General features: G+C 35.3%; 1 protein-coding gene across 4 annotated transcripts in view; it reads left to right on the top strand.

Annotated features, from left to right (window-relative positions):
- The window catches only part of LRRC7 (leucine rich repeat containing 7), a 575,718-nt gene that overhangs the window by 322,651 nt on the left and 233,124 nt on the right, over window positions 1–19,943 (top strand). Inside the window, exon 8 of one of the 4 annotated variants that reach the window (XM_043877737.1) lies at window positions 18,115–18,949. The exons of the other annotated variants lie outside the window; for them this stretch is intronic. Coding sequence (XP_043733672.1) covers window positions 18,115–18,121 — 7 coding nt within the window. The 3' untranslated portion in view covers window positions 18,122–18,949. Of the gene's footprint in view, window positions 1–18,114; window positions 18,950–19,943 lie in introns of those variants that run through there. 4 annotated transcript variants of the gene reach the window in all.

The following is a 19,943-nucleotide window of genomic DNA, read 5'->3' as shown; positions in this document are numbered from 1 at the left end:
AAGTTTAATATCATAAAAATATTATTTCTCTCAAATTACTACTAATGAAGTTTAATACTTATTTAACTCATCTTCTTTTACAATTCCAAAAGCTTTTAATTGGATAAAATAATCTTAAAATTTATATGAGAAAAAGGAATTATGTATAATGGTCAAGAATGTATAATAACAAAAGGTATTAATGATGGAAGAACTTGCCTTGTCAAATGTCAGAATATAGCATTAACTATTCTTGAGGCAGGAGGTAGATGGGCTCCAGGTTAGATGTCTACAACTGGCCTCCTGTTTGTATTTCAGCGGGCACAAAGAAGTGGGTTTCAGACTGGATACTTATAATTTTTAACATTTCCAAACATAAGAGATAGATAGGCTCCAGTTAAGGCATTTATAATAAGTTTCCTGTTTGCCCTCTGAAACGGCAGTAACAACATAAACAGAGTACCCAGTCTTTGTCTCTTATAAACACCTTAAGGTAATAGTCATGGTAATAGTCAAGGTAATAATCACGGCAAAGACAGAGGGGCAAAACCATGTTTGAGTAAAAGATTAAGAAATCTCCACTCCCCTTTTCTTGGGACAAGAGAGACTCTACACATGCGCAGGATTCCTTGTGGGTCAAAGGTCAGGGGATAATGCCGGGCCATATGAGTCTGTTCCTCCCAGAAACCTTCACGTCAAAATTCCTCTGGGCTGAGAGGTGCGTGCACACTTAGGGGAGGGCCCCAGGGGAGGGCAGATGTGGGGAAAGAAGCCAGATAATTGGCCTGAAGGAAGACAAAGACCCAGAAAACTGACCTACATAAATGACTTAACCGCTTCCTTACTGCACTCCTCCTCACTAAGGGGGCCGCCCACACCCTTTCTTTCCGGGTGAGCGTCTCTGCCTTCCTTCTGTCTTAACTGAACAAACCGTTTCTTTGTGTGTTCTCCCACTTGTTGTTATGCTATGTCTCTAATAATAAACTTTATACCAGCATTTATAGTTTCTGTCTCTGTGATAAATGCATTTTTCACTGGGGGCAAAGATCCAGGGATAAGTAGCTTCTAAACACTAACCCTTGAGGGTCTGGTAGCCAGGATTCTTGGTTTTCATACAGGCTACTCAGGTTCAATTTCTGGGCAGGGAATTAAGATCTTGCTTCATACCACCACTCACTGCTGCCTTGCCAAGATCATTCTTATCAACTATTGTCAAAATAAAAAGCAAGTCAATGTATAAATGCAAGGTAGAAATAGATCTCAGTATCTATAACAATTTTAAATATGACAAAATGGATATTTTAAAGCAGTGGAAGATGATATATTACTTAATAAATGCCATTGGTACAATTGATGATTCATTTGAAATAAAATGGAATTAGACTCTGTATATAGTATCTAAGGTTGTTGGTGATTACTTAGCTTACAAGGTTTATGGCAGCATTGTTTGTAGTAACCAAAAAAAGTTGGAAAAATAAAAATTAACAGAATGAAGGCTAACTAAAATAATAATACAATGAGTTGATAAGTCATTGAAATGGCTTCTACAAGTTATTATTGAAGGAAGAAAGAAAGATTCAGAAGATGCCATACAGTGTAATTTAATTTTTATATAACAATGCCAACACTCTTTATATTTGTGTGTATTTGTATCTAATTATATAAGCATCAAGAAAAATATAGGCTGCATACCAGGTTATATATTTGGGTCACCTGAGACTGGAGTTAAGATGAGAAATGAGTAAAAGAGTTAAAAGGAAGGAGGAAAAGACACAAAAAGTAAAAAAATATAAATTTAATTAAAACTGCACTTAAAAAACTATATATGACATGATCATGTTTATACATTTATGAAAGTGATATTTTATTTTATGTATATATAAAGCACTTCAAATATAAAACAAGTTAAAAAGAAATACAAATTAATTACTTTAATTGCTATCAGCAACTTGCAACTCTGCATTATAATCTGCCACATCTTCAACCATATTGATATTTCTCTAGGTTCATATATAATGTTCTTTGTGTAAATTCAGTAAATGGGATTCTTAAACAATATTTAATGGACACAACTTGCTATGACCTTGTGGCAACATATTGCTTTAGAAAAATGAGAGTATCATTAAAAATCTAGCAGTGAGAACATGAAAATTGCAGATGTTCTTTACTGGACTTTGACTCCTAAAATGTAATAGATTCAATCTACATTATTAGTCCTGCTGGACATGACAAGCAATTTACCCAGTTGAGTTTACAGAGAGCTAAGAGTAATAATCAGACTAAAAAGGAGGAGCCTAGAAAACAGGTGTGATAAAAGCTAAGTACATCCAAGATCAAATCAGTCAATCCTAAAGGAAATCAACCCTGAATATTCATTGAAAGGACTGATGCTGATGCTGAAGCTGAAACTCTTGTACTTTGGCCACCTGTTGCGAAGAACTGACTCATTGGAAAGGACCCTGATGCTGGGAAAGATTGAAGGCAGGAGGAGAAGGGGACGGCAGAGGATGAGATGGTTGGATGGCATCAGTGACTCGATGGACTTGAGTTTGAGCAAGCTCCGGGAATTGGTGATGCACAGGGAAGCCTTGCATGCTGCAGTCCATGGGGTCACAGAATCGGACCCAACTGAGCAACTGAACTGAATGGAACTGAACATCCAAGAAGGTAGAAAATTAAGCTGAAGAAAAGAAAGTGTTAAACTGGGCAGGATCCAGCTATCAATGAAAGTGTCCAATTCATTTAGCAATGGCAGAAGAAGCTAATCAAGAATCTTAATTCTAGCCCAGAAGCTGTTTGCTTTATGCCTTAAATCATGGAGTGTCTATGTGTGGCAGAGCTAGAAATCATGGTGTTAGCAGTTCAAAGACAAGAGGCTACAAGGTCTTACCCACACTTGATAAAATCAGTTGCTAAAGTCTAGCTTTCTGGCACTTTTTAAAAGTTATCTGACAAATAGGACAGGTTTATTGGGTCAAATTCCTTGTAGTTGAGCCTTCTCTTTTTAGATAATATTTCACTGTGAAGTTGCAGCAGCTGTGTGTGTAGCAAGACAGTCTCTGCTCTGTCTGTACACAAAGGACAGTTTTTACGTGGAATGATCTTTAGTCATTATAACATCTTACAAAATTAAACACAAAAATATCCTCAGTAAGTAAAGAAATTTTATTTTCTCCCTTCTCATCAAAGGCTTAAAGGGAACTGTCTATGGCCCAAGAGAGTACTGAAAAATTTGCAATATACCACATAGATGTGAACCTAATCCCCAAGAGTAGGTTGAACAGGAAAAAAATGGCAGTAGGTTTTTATGTATGACATTTAGGCAAAAGTAGTGGATGAGATCCCTTCTTGGCCGTCTTTCAATAGAAGTGAAAACTATTTTTATAAGAAAGCAAAAATTAATACAGTATTGAAGCATTGTAGTGAAGAGTACAATAGAAGAGTCTATATTTCCAGATTTCTGCCTGGAAATAATTAGTCCTGTCTAAAGACTGCCAATAACTAATAGTCATGTTATGTTTGGATGTTCATGTTAGAGAATCCTAAACAAGAACAGGGTTGACTGGTCCTGAAGAGTAGGAGGTATTGGGAAGACTTTCAGCACATGTAGTCAACTGACGATATTGTCAGCCAAGAAGTTTAATCTAAAGAACCCCAACAATCCTTTAGAGTTGTAGCCTGTACCTTTCCTATTCTTATAAAGTTTCTTGAAGAGAAATTACCATCTACCTATTTCAGTGCATCTCAAGTATCTTAAAATCAGCAGTTCCAGCACTCAACTGAACATTTACATCACTGTCGGTACTTTAGCCAGTATCCCCAAACTCATTTAGAAATAATAGAAATAACATTTTCTAGATCCTGTGAATCATCCTAGGCCTATTTCTTACTCCCACATCCAATCAGTCAACAAGTTCTGTCAAACCTGTCTAATTTGCTTATTCATTTCCTTCTGTCTGGGACTCTCTGCCCCCAGATCCACCCGTGGCTGGCTCCTCTCTTATCATCCACATCTTAAATCACGTGTCACTTGCCCTAGAACTCTTTGATGACCCTTCCATCTAAAGTCACCTCTTCCACTCCAGCACTTCCCTAAAACCCTATTTTATTTTCTTTGTAACACTGATTACTATCACAAATTCTCCTATTGCTTGTTTCTCCCCTTTCTAAAATTTCTCCTTGAAAGCAGGAATCTTGCCTAGCTTATTCATCACTGAATCTTCACTGCCCTGTATCCTGTCCAGTTCATAGTATGTATTTAATATGAATGTACTTCTAAAATTCATTCATTATTGAATTCACTCAACAAATACTTATTAAGCACTTGTGTGCCAGTCACTTGTTAGGCACAGGAAATCTGATGGCAGACAGAAATGAATCCTATCTTTGTACTCATGAAACTTATATCTAATAAAAGAGATATATACTAATCGATCAGTCACATAAATAAATGTAAAATGGCAACTGTAAGTAGTGATTTTCATCTGTTTTCCCTTCCCTTTATTTCCATTACTATTGCTTTAGTTCAAGTTATCATTGTCTCATGCTTCAGCTATTAAAATCATGTCTTTCCCTGCCTCCGGTCTTGCACCCTCCACTATGTTTTTCCAAAACTAAAGTGCAAATTTTAAGTCATTTTCTACATTAAAATCCTTAATGACTTCAATGACCTTCAAGAACAAATATCTAAGCTCCTTAACATAATGATCCTTTATATCCTGCCCTTTAACTCTCTCTTTTTTCCCTCCTCACACTCTATGCTTGATTCACCCTGAATTACACCCTTATCTCCAGGCCTTTATGTATTTTATTCCTTCTGCCTTGCACGTATTTCCCTGCTCTTTAAGTAGGTAATTCACATATTCTTTATAATTCAGGGGAGATAAACTCCTCCAGAGAGCATTTTCTAAACTCAGTCAGACTGGCACAGCCATTCCTTTTCTGTGCTCTCTTAGAAAAAACAAAATTATCCTGTTGTGCTATAATTGTTTATTTACTTGCTTGTTTTCCTTGCAGGCCAACAGTTTCCATTATGGCAGACTGTCTTTACTATTTCTATCTCCATTGCCAGAGCAGTAACAAGTGTGTAGAATAAATGGAAAGAAGGTTGGTAGGATGGATGAATGTATGGATGAGTTCTCTTGACAAAATTAAAAATAAAACTCTAAGATGATATTCAACAAAACTTCAAACATATGCTGTTAAGAATGTATTTAAAAACATACTGGCCAGAACCAAAGGCTGGTGAAGAAGCCCATTATGAATCTTTCAAGCACTGTGGAGGGTAGCACTCAGTAGTTTGTCACTAAATATATTTCATGTTTGTTGTCGTTAAAAGAAGAACATTAACTATCCAGAGCCCAGTGTTGAAGTGTTGGAAGATAAGGCAACATAGCAATTATCAGTTCAGGTCAGTTGCTCAGTCATGTCTGACTCTTTGTGACCCCATGGACTGCAGCACACCAGGCTTCCCTGTCCTTTGCCAACTCCCGGAGTTTACTCAAACTCATGTCCATTGAGTCAGTGATGCCGTCCAACCATCTCATCCTCTGTTGTCCGCCTCCCCTCTTGCCTTCAATCTTTCCCAGCATCAGAGTCTTTTCCAATGAGTCAATTCTTCGCATCAAGGTGGCCAAAGTATTACAGCTTCAGCTTCAGCATCAGTCCTTTGAGTGAATATTCAGGGTTGATTTCCTTTAGGATGGACTGGTTTGATCTCCTTGCAGTCCAACGGACTCTCAAGAGTCTTCTCCAACACCTCAGTTCAAAAACATCAATTCTTGAGTGCTCAGCTTTCTTTATGGTCCAACTCTCATATCCATATGTGACTACTAGAAAAAATATAGCTTTGACTATATGGACCTTTGTTGGCAAAGTAATGTCTTTGGTTTTTAATATGTTATCTAGGTTTGTCAAAGCTTTTCTTCCAAGGAGCAAGCATCTTTTAATTTCATGGCTGCAGTCACCATCTGCAGTGATTTGGGAGCCCAAGAACAAAAGTCTGTCACTGTTTCCATTGTCTCCCCATCTATTTGCCATGAAGTGATGAGACCAGATGCTATGATCTTTGTTTTTTGAATGTTGAGTTTTAATCCAGCATTTTCACTCTCCTCTTTCACTTTCATCAAGAGGCTCTTTAGTTCCTCTTTACTTTCTGCCATAAGAGTGGTGTCATCTGCATATCTGAGGTTATTGATATTTCTCCTGACAATCTTGATTCAAGTTTGTGCTTCATCCTGCTCACCATTTCACGTGATTAAAGGACAGTTTGTAAGATTTATACTGCTGATGAAACACAAACTTAAACAAAGGATATGAACACAGAGCTCAAAACATATTAAAAAAAAACCTCTAGACTTCAGTGGGAACTCTGTAACCAAAGAAGAAAAAGGTGGGATGACAATCTTTTTGTCACTGGATACATGGAATCATGGAGCTAATACCATGTCATATGTTAGAGAAACTTGAATATTTAAGCAAATAAAATATAACACGGACGTAGGCTTACTAAGTACTACATGGCAACAACTGCTTTGCAAGTGAAGTTAACTATTTTCTTTTTCTAGTGAAGAAGAACATGAGGGCACAAAGATAAACTGGTCCTTGAGGAACTCTCAGCATCTGTTTGCAACAGAAAGTTGCCTGCTGCGGTTTGCCATTAGAGATAGAATGAGTATCGACCACAAGTATAAAAAAAGGGTAATTTTAGTTATTCTGCCTGAGAACATCCTCACAGAGGGTAACTATTTCCACTTTACCCAGAACAAGTCTAGAGAAAATAGCTTCCCTTGCCTGAAAAGGGTAAACTAATTACCAGTGCAGGTACTTATATTGCAGCTATGGTTCAAGTAGAGGTGTCAGCTGACCATCTGTAAAACATCTCTCCAATATTCAGCAAATATTCATTAAATGCCAGCTATTCAATGCATTAAGCACTGTGCTGTGCTTAGTCGCTCAGTCGTGTCCGACTCTTTGCCATTCTGATGGACTGTACCCTGCCAGGCTCCTCTGTCCATGGGATTCTCCAGGAAACAATACTAGAGTGGGTTTCCATACCCTCCTCCAGAGGATCTCATGAACCCAGGGGTTGAACCCAGGTTTCCTCTTTGCCAGCAGATTTTTTATCGTCTGAGACACCAAGGAAGCCCATGTTAAGCACTGGGCTGCACAAACTCTAATTATTAGGAGGAAAAACTAAGTGTGCTAATGGAATGGAGCAATAGTGAACTTTTACAAGCCAATGCTAATAGTTACTAGATTCCAATGGCCAAGGAAGTAAGGTCCTTAAAGAGCATCAGAATAAGTGAGCCACTGATGGCAATTCTTTTTGTATAGATGACAGAGATGCATAGTTACTGAACAAAGTACCAGTCATGTCAGGAGTGATCTGAAAATCAGCCTCTAAACAGGATAACTTCAGATCCATCAGCAGTAATGAGGGAAGACATACCTCCTAAGTGCTACCTCCAAAGCAAAAGAACATTTTGGGGTTCTTTTCCACAGAATGTTTGGAAGGGAATAACTGTGTCTCAGCACATTTCTGATGCTATAAAGAACACTATTACAGAGGAATCTGAAATTTTAGGTCCATGAATCAAGGTAAATTGGACATTATCAAGCAGGAGATAGCAAGATTGAACTTCAGTGTCTTAGAAATCAATGACATCTTAGGAATCAGTGAACTAAAATGAATGGGATTGGACAAATTTAATTCAGATGACCATTATAATACTGTAGGCAAGAACCCCTTAGAAGAAATGGAGTTGCCCTCATGGTCAAAAAGAGTCTGAAATGCAGTACTTGAGTGCAACCTCAAAAGTGACAGAATCATCTCAGTTTATTTCTGAGGCAAACCATTCAACATCATAGTAATCTAAGTCTATACCCAAACCACTGATACTGAAGAAGCTGAAGTTGACCAGTTCTGTGAAGATCTAGAACACCTTCTAGAACTAAAACCAAAAGAAAGATGTCCTTTTCATCATAGGGGATTGGAATGTGAAAGTAGGAAGTCAAGAGATACCTTGGGTAATAGGAAAGTTTGTCCTTGACGTACAAAATGAGGTAGGGCAAAGGCTAACAGACTTTTGTCAAGAAAATATGCTGGTTATAGAAAATACTCTTTTCCAATAACCCAAGAAATGACTCTGCACATGGACATCACTGGATGATCAACACCAAAATCAGGTTCATTATGTTCTGTGCAGCCAAAGATGAAGAAGCTCTATACAGGCAGCCAAAACAAGACCTATAGCTAACTGTGTCACAGATCATCAGCTCCTTATTGCAAAATTCAGACTTAAATTGAAGAAAGTAGGGAAAACCACTAGACCATTCAGGTATGACCTAAATCAAATCTTTATTGGTTATACAGTGGAAGGTGACAGATTCAAGGAATTAGAGCTGATAAACAGAATGCCTGAAGAACTATGGGTGGAGGTTCATAATATTGTACATAAGGCAGTGACCAAAACCATCCCAAAGAAAAAGAAATTCACTAAGGCAAAGTGGTGGTCTGAAGAGGTTTAACAAATAGCTGAGAAAAGAAGAAAAGCAAAAGGCAAGGGAGAAAGGAAAGATATACCCAGCTGAGTGGAGAATCCCAGAAAAAGCAAGGAGAGATAAGAAGGCCTTCTTAAACAATGCAAAGAAATAGAGGAAAACAATAGAATGAGAAAGAAGAGAGATTTCTTCAAGAAAATTGGAGATACCAAGGAAACCTTGGTAAGAACCTTGGCAAGAATAAGCATGATAAAGGACAGAAACTGTAAGGACCTAACATAAGCAGAAGAGGTTAAAAAGAGGTGGCAGTAATACAGAGAAGAACTGCACAAGAAAGGTCTTAATGATCTGGATAACCAACATGATGTGGTCACTAGCCTAGAGCCATACATCCTGGAGTGTGAAGTGAAGTGGGCCTTAGGAAACATTACCATGAAAAAAGCTGGTGGAGATGATGAAATTCAGTTGAGCTATTTCAAAGCCTAAAAGATGATGCTGTTATTAAAGTACTGCACTCAATATGTCAGCAAATTTGAAAAACTCAGAAATGACGACAAGACTGGAAAAGGTAAATTTTCATTCCAATCCCAAATAAGGGGAATTCCAAAGAACATTCAAACTATAGTACAGCTGCACTCATTTTACATGCTAGCCAGGTAATGATCAAAATCCTTCAAGCTAGGCTTCAGCAGTATGTGAACTGAGAACTTCCAGATGTACAAGCTGGGTTTAGAAAAGGCAGAGAAACCAGAGATCAAATTGCCAGCATTTGTTGAATCATGAAGAAAACAGGGAGTCCCAGGAAAACATCTGTTTCTGCTTCATTGACTATGCTAAAGCCTTTGATTGTGTGTATCACAATAAAGTGTGGAACATTCTTAAAGAGATGGGAGTACCAGACCACCTGACCTGACTCTTAATAAACGTGTATACAGGTCAAGAAGCTACAATTAGACCCAGACATGGAACAATTGACTGGTTCCAAATTGGGAAAGGAGGATAACAAGGCTGTATATTATCACATTGCTTATTTAACTTATATTCAGAGTATGTTATGTAAAATGCCTGGCTGGATGAATCAGAAGCTGGAATCAATATTTCCAGGAGAAATATCAACAATGGTATTTGTTAATATGAAATTCAGATATGCGGATGATACCACTCTAATTGCAGAAAGTGAAACGGAATTAAAGAGCCTCTTGATAAGGGTGAAAGAGGAGAGTGAAAAAGTTGGCTGAAAATTCAACACTAAAAAAACTAAGATCATGATATCTGGTCCCACCACCTCATGGAAAATAGAAGGGGAAAAAGTGGAAGCAATGACAGATTTTATTTTCTTGGGCTCCCAAATCACTGCAGATGGTGACTGCAACCATGAAATTAAAAGATGTTTGCTCCTTGGAATGAAATTTATGACAAACCTAGACAGCATATTAAAAAGAAGAGACATCTTTTGTTGACTCTGCCAACAAAGGTCTTCCAGGTGTTGTGTACAGATGTGTAGTAGACCATAAAGAAGGCCGAAGAATTGATGCTTTTGAACTGTGGTGTTGGAGAAGACTCTTGAGAGTCCCTTGCACTGCAAAGAGATCAAACCATTCAATCCTAAAGGAAATCAGCCCTGAATATTCATTGAAATGACTGATGCTGAAACTGAAGCTCCAATACTTTGGCCACCTGATGTAAAGAACCAACTCATTAGAAAAAATCTTGATACTAGGAAAGATTGAAGGTAAAGGAGAAAGCAGTGATGGAGAGTGAGATGGGTAGATACCACCTCTGACTCAATGGACATGAATTTGAGTAAAGTCCTGGAGATAGTGGAGGACAGAGGAGACAGGCGTGCTGCAGTCCAGGGAGTCACAAAGAGTAGGACATGACTTAGCAACTGAACAGCAACTAGACATCTCATCTAATACTTAATCTTGAGTTGGTTTGTATTTGTCAAGGCAGCAAATTCTCAAATGGCGATGGAATGAAACCTAAGATACAGTCAACAAAATGTTTTTCCTGTAAGTCTGTTACTATTTCTAGCATTGAAATATTGGAAAGGAAGGTGAGCGAATCTTCTAATGGAAAAAGATTTAGGATGTGTGTGTGTGTGTGTGTGTGTGTGTGTGTGTGTGTGTGTGTAAGTCACTAGGTCTGAAATGAATAGATGGTTAAAAATAAGAGAAAGTAGAATCTTCTCCTTACTTCCTCTCCAATAAAAGTAATTGTTCTTTATGGGAGACGTGGTTTTCAAGGGAGACAGGATTTCTGTGCCAGGAGTGGGGAAGCTGCAGGGTCTGAAAATAACCATAAAGCTAAAGAGAATGTGATAAACCAACACTGTGTGGCTCACAGTAACAGGCTCAGTGGTAGGATGGTGTATCCTTTCATCTCCCCAAAGTAAAATTAAAGAGCATTTAGAGGTTAGGATCTGATGGCTTCCAGACTTTTTAGAACACAGACCTTCTGACTTCAAGTGTTACTTACCATTTTTTATTTATAAAGCATCTTACTATAATCCTTCCTTAAGAATATATGTATTACCTGGTTTCCCATATAAGGCATACATCAGAACATCCTTAAAAATCATAATAACCATTACTTATAGTGGTGTTATTCAAAACAAAGTTTCTTTTCAATTAGCTTCAAAATTAATTTTCTAGCACTGAATATCAATTCTGCATTAGTGCTCCTTTGGTAATTACTGCTTACCATCAAGGCTCCATTACGTTTCCATGTTTAAAATAATGAATGTGTAACTCTCTTGATTACTACTTGTGATTTATTGAGTTATACTCTGAATACTAATGTTTTTAGCAGTATGTTTACTGTTTTTCCAAGATTTATGAATCTACTAAACCTTGAAAAGTATATGTAAATATGTATGATACACACATACATATTCATATACATATAAAGTAAAAAGTATGTATATCTGTATATAAAATTTAAACTCACAGTAGGTGTACTATGTCATATTTTTTTTTCAGGCCCTTAGGGATTCTGGTATAAATATGTTAGTAAAGGCTCTATTACAAAATTATCATACATTTCCATGTCAGAGGAACTTAGAAATGTAAAAAAAAAAAAAAATTTATTTCAGTTCTGGTTGTGATTCTATTACAAGTTTCTTATGTTTTATTCTGCTTTCTCTTTTAATATCCTTCCTACCTTGAGCCTACATGAAGATTTTGTCAACATAAATATTTAGACCTGTTAGCAATTTTTTTTTAATAGCTTCTTCTTCTAAGTTCCCAGTCTGAGAACAGATACATAAGTAGACAGTCAAAACAAACTTTAAGAATGGAAAAGAACTGATTCCCTCAGAGAAGTGCAAGAAGGATTGAGTAACACATAAAAAACACTAAGTACTAAACCATTTAAAGGGTCAAAACATGGTATTGAAAGATTCAATGATGCATTTAAGTCCAGTAAGCTAAGGAGTGACACAATCAGTTTGAATCTTTAATAGTTATATTAGCAGTTATAAAGCAAATTTTTGGAAGATGGAATTGAGGTGTCTGGAGATAGATAGATTGAAAGCACATTTGAATAGCATAGAGATCATGTGAACTAGTTTAAATGAGTAACAATGGAATGGAGAGGAAAGACACAAGATATAGTTAAAAGACAGAGAGTCAAAAACACTTTAATGATTGAATTTGAGTTGGGAAGTATTGAAGGAAATGAGACATCAGGATGAACCACTGATCGCTAGTTTAACAGACTTGTTGAATTATTGTGCTATAAACAGGTACATTAGAAGTTTTGGAGAGATGGAAGGGATAGGACAGATCCTAGTTAGAAATGTTGAGTTTAGTTTGGACTGATTAAGTTTTAGTGAGATGCTCTGATGAAGAGGTCCAATTGATAACACAGATTATTAAGCTTAGGGAGATCACTGATAACTTCTGAATTTCTAATTTTAGGAGAATGATTAGATTAATTGAGATAAGTCAACCTGGTGAAATATGAAATTATTAAAATCATGTTTTAATAGGAAAATGCTAAAATAATAATGTTACATCAAATAAAAACAGGAAGCAAAATTGCTTGTGCAGTAAAATCTCAATTGTGTAAAAACTAACCTAAAAAGACTGGAAAGAAAATCATTAGAGTTACAATGGTCATACTAGGGTTAAACATTTATGGTGACTTTTCCTCATTTTTCTGTTTATTTATATTTTACAAGATTTATATATGCATTACTCAAAAATCACTTTAGGGTAAGGAATGGTTCCTGGAAAGATGGCAATTAAGTTGATTCTAAAGGACTAGATATCACTTTGCCAACAAAGGTGTATATAGTCAAAGCTGTGGTTTTTCCAGTAACCACATGTGGAAGTGAGAATTGGACCACAAAGAAGCTTGAGCACCAAAGAATGGATGCTTTCTAATTGTGGTGCTGGAGAAGATTCTTGAGAGTCCCTTGGATAGCAAAGAGATCAAACCAGTCAATCATAAAGGAAATCAATCCTGAATATTAATTGGAAGGACGGAAGCTGAAGCTGAAACTCCAGTACTTTGGACACCTGATGCAAAAGAGCTGACTCTTTGGAAAAGGCAATGAAGCTGGGAAAGATTGAAGGCAAAAGGAGAAGGAAGTGGCAGAGGATAAGATGGCTAGATAGCATCACTGACTCAATGGACATGATTTGAGCAAACTCTGGGAGCCAGTGAAGGACAAGGAAATCTGGTGTGCTGCAGTCCAGGGGGTCCCTAAGGGTCATACACGACTTAGCGGCTAAACAACAAAGGACTAGATAGGAATTAATCAGATAAAGGTCCTCTAGTAGTAATAGAGGTATTAGTAGTAGTAGTTGTAGAGGTACACAGGTAAGGAATACAGTTCACACAGGGAACTGTAAGCAGTTGAGGTTTGTTGAAACATAGCATGATGGTATAGAGTGGTCAGCAAGGAAGCCAGATAGGGATGTGTGAGACCTTGAGATTCTATCCAGTGCACTCTGGGCAACTGTGTATTGCCCAGGGTAGTGCATTTATTTGCTAAGGTCAAAATAACAGAGTATTTCAGACTGAGTAGCTTAAACAATAAAATTTTCTTTTCTCAGTTTTAGAGGTTAGCAGTCTAAGAACATGTCAGCATGGCTGATTTCTTCAAGGTCTCTCAACTTGACTTGCACATTGCCAACTTCGGTGTCTTCACATGGTCTTTCCTCTGTGAATCTGTGCCCATATCTCCTCTTCTTTTAAGGAAAGCAGTTATTTGTGTCCTTATTGGATTAAATTCCACCCTAGTGACTTCAATTTAACTTAATTACCAGTTTAAACACCCTATTCTAAATATAGTCATATTCTGAGGTACTAGGTGTTAAAAACATCAACACATGAATTTGGAGGAAGGTGAGGCACAATTCAGTACATAACAGAGAGTGATATGGTTAAATTTCTTTGGCAACCATGTGGAATATGAATTTCAGGGAGAAAAGATGGATGAACAGACTGATTTAATTATCCAGGCAAGAAATCATGATGTGTAGAACAGTGAATGTGAATCAATGAATTTAAAATAAATATAATAATATTTCCAGAAAGATAAGCTAGTCTAGAGGGGAAACAATTAATTCAATTTTAAGATATTCAATTCTGTGCCTAGTATAGAGTTAAATATGGGAATCTGAAGCTCAAAGACAGATATCTGGGCTGTAATTCTGGATTTGGGCATCATTAGTAGAGATGTTATTTGAAACAGTGAGAACAGATCAGTGAATCTGAGTGATGAAAGCAAAAAACTTAAAACAGAAAACCAGCATTTACAGACCAGGCAGATAATGAGTCCATGATGGAGAAACAAAAGTATAAGGTAAAGCAGAAGAGTGCCTCATCGTAGAATCTAAGGAAGTAGAGAGGTTTGATGAAGGGAATAATCAAAAAATCAAAGAGAGCAAAGGGATCCCAAAGACAAAAACTGGGAAGTATTAGTTGGATTTGGGATTATAAGGGCTTTTGGCCATGGACACTTAACAAGTTCCTTGAACTTCTATGTGCAAGACACTGGGTGAAGCATTATAAAACATATAGTCATACTTCATTTTGAGCTTCACTTAAGACTGAGGAAAGGAGCATTATGTTTGTCTTATAAAATGAGAAATAAGAAAGCAGTGATCCAGGGAAATCAAATAACTTAAGTCTTAAGGTCAACAGACAACCCAAGATCAGTGGAAGTCAGCTTTAGATTTCTTTCTGTGTCACCCAAACTGGCATGATTAACTGCTAGTAGTACTAACTTCCTAAAAGAGAGACAGTTTTATTAAGTTGGAAGGACTAGAATTCCACAGAGCAGTGGGCTGATGAGTGACTATTAGATGGGTGAGTAAGATCGAGTACCCTTTTCAGAAGAGAAGGAGGACAGCTCGTCTTGCTCTCATTTCTTTAATACGTTTACTGGAACACAGTAGATGCTCAATAAATTTTAGTTCAGTGAACAAGAAAGAAATATTGACTTGAGCTAGACATGTGGTATACATGGAAGTGGAGGCAGCAGAGATGTAGGTGGCATGCAGCCCAAGGCGGGGAAAGTAGAGAGGATAACACAAAGAAGAAAGGGGAGAAAGCTTAAACCAGATGCTTCCTAGGAAAGGTTGATAGAGTTCCAGATCAAGTGCACAAGTAAGAATTTCACCTGAAACAGAATTTTTAAGGTTGGACAATAAAAGTGAAGTAGAGAAATAAATGCATAAGGACAAGTTGCTTCATCTTTTAACAATTTTCTCCATATTAAGCTCCCTCAAGAAAGACTGTCTCACCATGTCCAAGTCATGAATTCATATTTGTAATGCCCTCTGCCTAGATTTCCCTCTTTTTCACTGTATGGCAATCTCTTATTACAACATAATGGCTCCAATCACAGACTGTCCCTTCAAATTTTTTGTTCAATTCTCTATAAACAGAATCTGTCATTCCTTCTCTCTTCTACCTCTTCATACACTCCTGTAGTGACTTGAAGGCCATGGAAAAATACCCTTACATTTATTTATTAAGTATATAAATGAAATACCTTATGAAATGAAATACATTAGCATATCAACAAAATATTTCAAAACATCATATAGTGTGTTTCAAAGCAAAGGAATTTCATAAGTTGATTTAGCTTTGACACAAATTGTATTTACTAATTCAACCTTTTATATACAAAATAATGTTTTACATTTTCTTACTAGTGAGCTAAAGACTGCTCTGTCAGATGACTGTATTTTGTAATAGAAGCACATTCATAAGTTTTAATTCATTGAGTTTTAATAGTCTCACTGCAAATGACACATAGGTCGGAAAATTTTTTTGCAATGTGTTTAAAGAATGATGTGTTACTTGCCATTATAACAATGTATATATTGCTCACTGTGATGTTTAAATATAATGATATGTTCTTGTGCCCTCACTTCAAAGTCAAATTGTATTCTGTAACACTTTAAGCTTTCAGTGTTGAATTTTGGCTAGTTCAATAATGGGATGAGATTACTGACGGCTGTATTACTATTCTGTAGACAAATTCATTCTTGAATAATCTGTATGCCCTATGAGAAGGTCAAATGATAAGGCAGAAAGATCTGAAACAAAACACTAAGATTTCATTGCTTTGAGTTTGCCAGATATCCAGTTGCATATTTCAAATTATCTAGAAAAATACACAGAGTGAACAATTATATTCAACTTGAGCTGTATAGCATTATGCTCATCTAAATTATAAAATGCAATCATACATATAAAATAGGAAATATAATATTCTTTGTAACATTTTGCATATGATAATATATTCCTTCTATACTAAGAATGTGAATTTAATAAACATATATTGGGAGAATTAAGATAATGTTGTGAAATAGCTATATCAATTTGTCCAATAAACACCTCTCTAAATAACTGTTTAATATTATACCAAGAAAATAAATGAAACTAAAACTTGAGCAAAATTTGAGACAAAATATCCTCACAGATAATCTGTGTATGTATTGCCTGTCCATTAAGTTTGCCTATAGACAATTTTTGCTCAGTCTATGTGCATTTTTAATCCACCTTATGTAAGCAGTGAGTTCAACATTTAGAGAATTTCTAAAGTTACACTGTAATTAATAATCATATAGATTTGAAGACTCTAGTTCTTGCTTTCTACTACAAAAATGCTTGAAGATTAATGTACATTAATTTCAGTTGTATGCAAAAATATTGTAACATAAGATAATGTTTCTGTTTTTAATTGAAATGTAAATCTCTAACTGGAGCAAAGATAAATTTCTAATGAAGATAAGGTATTTAATCATTATTTAATATTTTGTATAACCATAATTGCATTTATCTGAGAAAATGTAATTTGCTTTGTTTTGCTATTTAAGCATATCCAATTTTTAAATCATATGTTAATAAAATAGAGCTTTTAACTAATTTGAATAAAATGTACATCAAAGTTGTAAGTGAAATACGTGTAAGTCATTAATTGAAACATGCAATTGGTGACTTTTCTGGAAAAAAAGAAAAGCAGAATCAAAGTAAAGTAATAGTGTGATTAATTGATTCAGTATGGCTCCTGCTGAAAAATTATGTTCAATAAGAGTCTGTCATTATAATTTGTGATCATTTGTCACTTTACAGTAAATCAAATATAATGGATTGAGGTTCACAAGCTGTATAAATGACTGTCCTAAAAGTGACAATTTTTAAAATAAAAAAGACAGTTGTTTAACTGATTTAATTTAAAATAGTCATTGTATACTAATTTGAGCTACTTATGTGTTTCCAGTAAATATTTACTTTGTAAATGATTTTGTTCTCATATATGCATATATAATTCAAAAATCAAATCAATTTTTAAAAAAATATGTTTCAAGATACAAGTTACAAATATTTTGTTAAAACATGAAGATATTTGGTGAAAGTTGTTGTTAAATATTTAGTAAAAGATAAATAGAATGAATGATTATTTTTATAACCAAAAACATGATTCTACTCAAAATTCTTTGAATATAATAAAACACTCTCTTAGAGTATGTTCCCTTCTGTATCTCACTGATTTCTTCAGTGTTGTTGTCCCCTGTGAGAGCTTTTGTCAAACACTATAGATTAAGCTGAATTATTCTACATATGATGTAAACTGATAAATTTGAGAAGAAAATTTTACTTAACAGAACATTCATAAACCAAATTTTGTTATTTTCAGAGGGAAAGGGACACTGAAAAATCAGAGTAAAATACTAATGGGTTCATTTGTGTTCTGCCTTGAACATCATGAATCAGGAATGCTTGTTATTGTCAAATTAATTTAAATGAGTAGAAATAACCCTGAAAATAAAACTTTAAGCAAGTTATTTTCATGAGACTGGTTTATTGCTCAATGATTCTTATATAAGTGTTTTGCTTTCTTCTTTTAGGAAGCATGCATGTTTTTTAGTCATCTTGCCCAATACCACTCAGTTTGATTTTCTTTCTATCCTATCTAGTATTTGTCTAATCCTAGAACTGTACCGCTTTACAAAAATCTTGTTTATAAACTACTTATATGCAATTATATTGAAACAAGCAAACATTTCACCTCCCTGTAATATAGACCAATTGAAATAGCTATTTAAGTCACCTTCTGCATTAGGAATTCCATCTTTTGGGCATTGAAATTGATTTTTCTCATCTTAGCATCTGAAGATCCAGAGTGTGCCCCTTGCCCAATCGCCTGAGACTATACAGTGACACCTACAACAGAGGATGTGGAGACAGCAGCTTTTCGGGCTCCAGAAATGGCAGCATCAGGAGCATCCGCACGAATAGACTTTGTAGAGGTAGTTCTCCCAAACTGTGTTATGAAACCAAACATTTTTGGTGTGCTACCTGCTGATGGGGGCTGCCTTCTTACTGCGTAGTGTAATGCAAAATGTTTGGTCTTTGTTAAAATTTAATAATGACATTTCTGGCTAATATAAAGCAACCTGATTTTTTCCCAAGTGTGTTCAGTTGCCTTAATGTCCAATTAATATGACATTTTATCAGTCTTAGAAAAACATTAACATGTATTTTTGTCCAATTTATTTCCCTTAGTTGATATAAAGCTGCTGTCACATATAATTTTTGTATAAATATTTTTGAATAGATCAAAATAAACCACCATTTAAAAGGCATCCTAAAGCAGTAAACAAGAGAATTTCTCTAGTCATTTATATATTTCAGAGGCTGAATAGGATTGCCCAGTTCATCTGTCATACCCCCTAGTTATGTTCTATTGTGAACTTACTTTGCAAAGTGAATGACTATTCCCAGATGGCCCTTATCAAAATATGAAAGACCAGTGACTGACTGGTTTTATGTTTCCTTACATTTTATGTAATTTAATATGAAACAGTTATTTTGTAACTATAAAATACATTTGTTAATTAACCACATTGGCTTTATCTATGCAGTTCAATGACTTATAACTTTCAATTTGCATATAAAATGAATCTCTGTAATGATGTCTTTGCAAAATAAATAACAATTGACATAATGGGTGCTTTTGCTCTTAACATTTTATACATTTGACTTCAAAGAGTAGGATATATTTCATAGTGAAATTTTGAAGAGTTTGAAATTCAGCATCCAGAGATCTTCATCTTGATACAGTACCACATATTCATTCTTCACCTGGTCTTCACTTCTTTTTGGAAAAAGACAAGATACAAAGAATTTATACCAGTTCTATTGGAACTATTGCTTGATTGAATATAATTTGAAGGTTCTTTTCATAAACCAAATATAAGCAGTATAGATACATTGAGCTTAATAGTGTTTTTATTTTTTATTGTCATTTGCTTCTAGTTTATTTTCTTAGTTAGGAAATTACAAGTTGTCACTTTTTATAAAATCTACACTATGGAGTTGAAATGTACTTTTCTGAATATTTCTATCTGTTTTAATGCATTTTAATTATGTGAATTTACAAAATAATGACCCTAAATGCATAGCCTTTTGTAAAAAGCACATATATACTTGAAAGTGTATGTTGTTCTTTTAGTTCAAATTGTGTAAATATGGATTCTTACATGTGTACTTATAAAGATCTTATGTAAAGTTTCATTAACCTACTTAATTGAGTTTGTACAACATTGTTTTCAGCTGTGTGGCGTATACTCATTGACTTCTGTCATTTTCACATATACTTCACATATCTCTAGAAACTGTGTTTTGAAACGTATATTGCTTTCCTAAGAACATAAATGTCTGACTCTGCTTTAGAACAAATTGTGCTATTTTAGTGTAGTTTTATAATATGCTCCCACCATGTCCTTCAAATACCATTTTAAAGATTATTTAAAACATTCTGCATGAAAATAGCATTAAAGTATTTAAGAAATATTTCTGCCTCTGTCATGTTCCAAGTAAGGAACTGAATTTTCTATTGTTAAATTTGAGAAGTCTTACAGAACTGCAGTTAAACTCTGTAACAACATGCAGTAGTTCTGTTGGATAATTATTTTGCTGAACTATGTTGCATT

Source organism: Cervus elaphus, chromosome 20, assembly GCF_910594005.1.
Source record: "Cervus elaphus chromosome 20, mCerEla1.1, whole genome shotgun sequence".
NCBI classification, from domain to species: Eukaryota; Metazoa; Chordata; class Mammalia; order Artiodactyla; family Cervidae; genus Cervus; species Cervus elaphus.
Note: the sequence above shows the minus strand (reverse complement) of the source record. Positions and strands in the feature narration are given on the sequence as shown.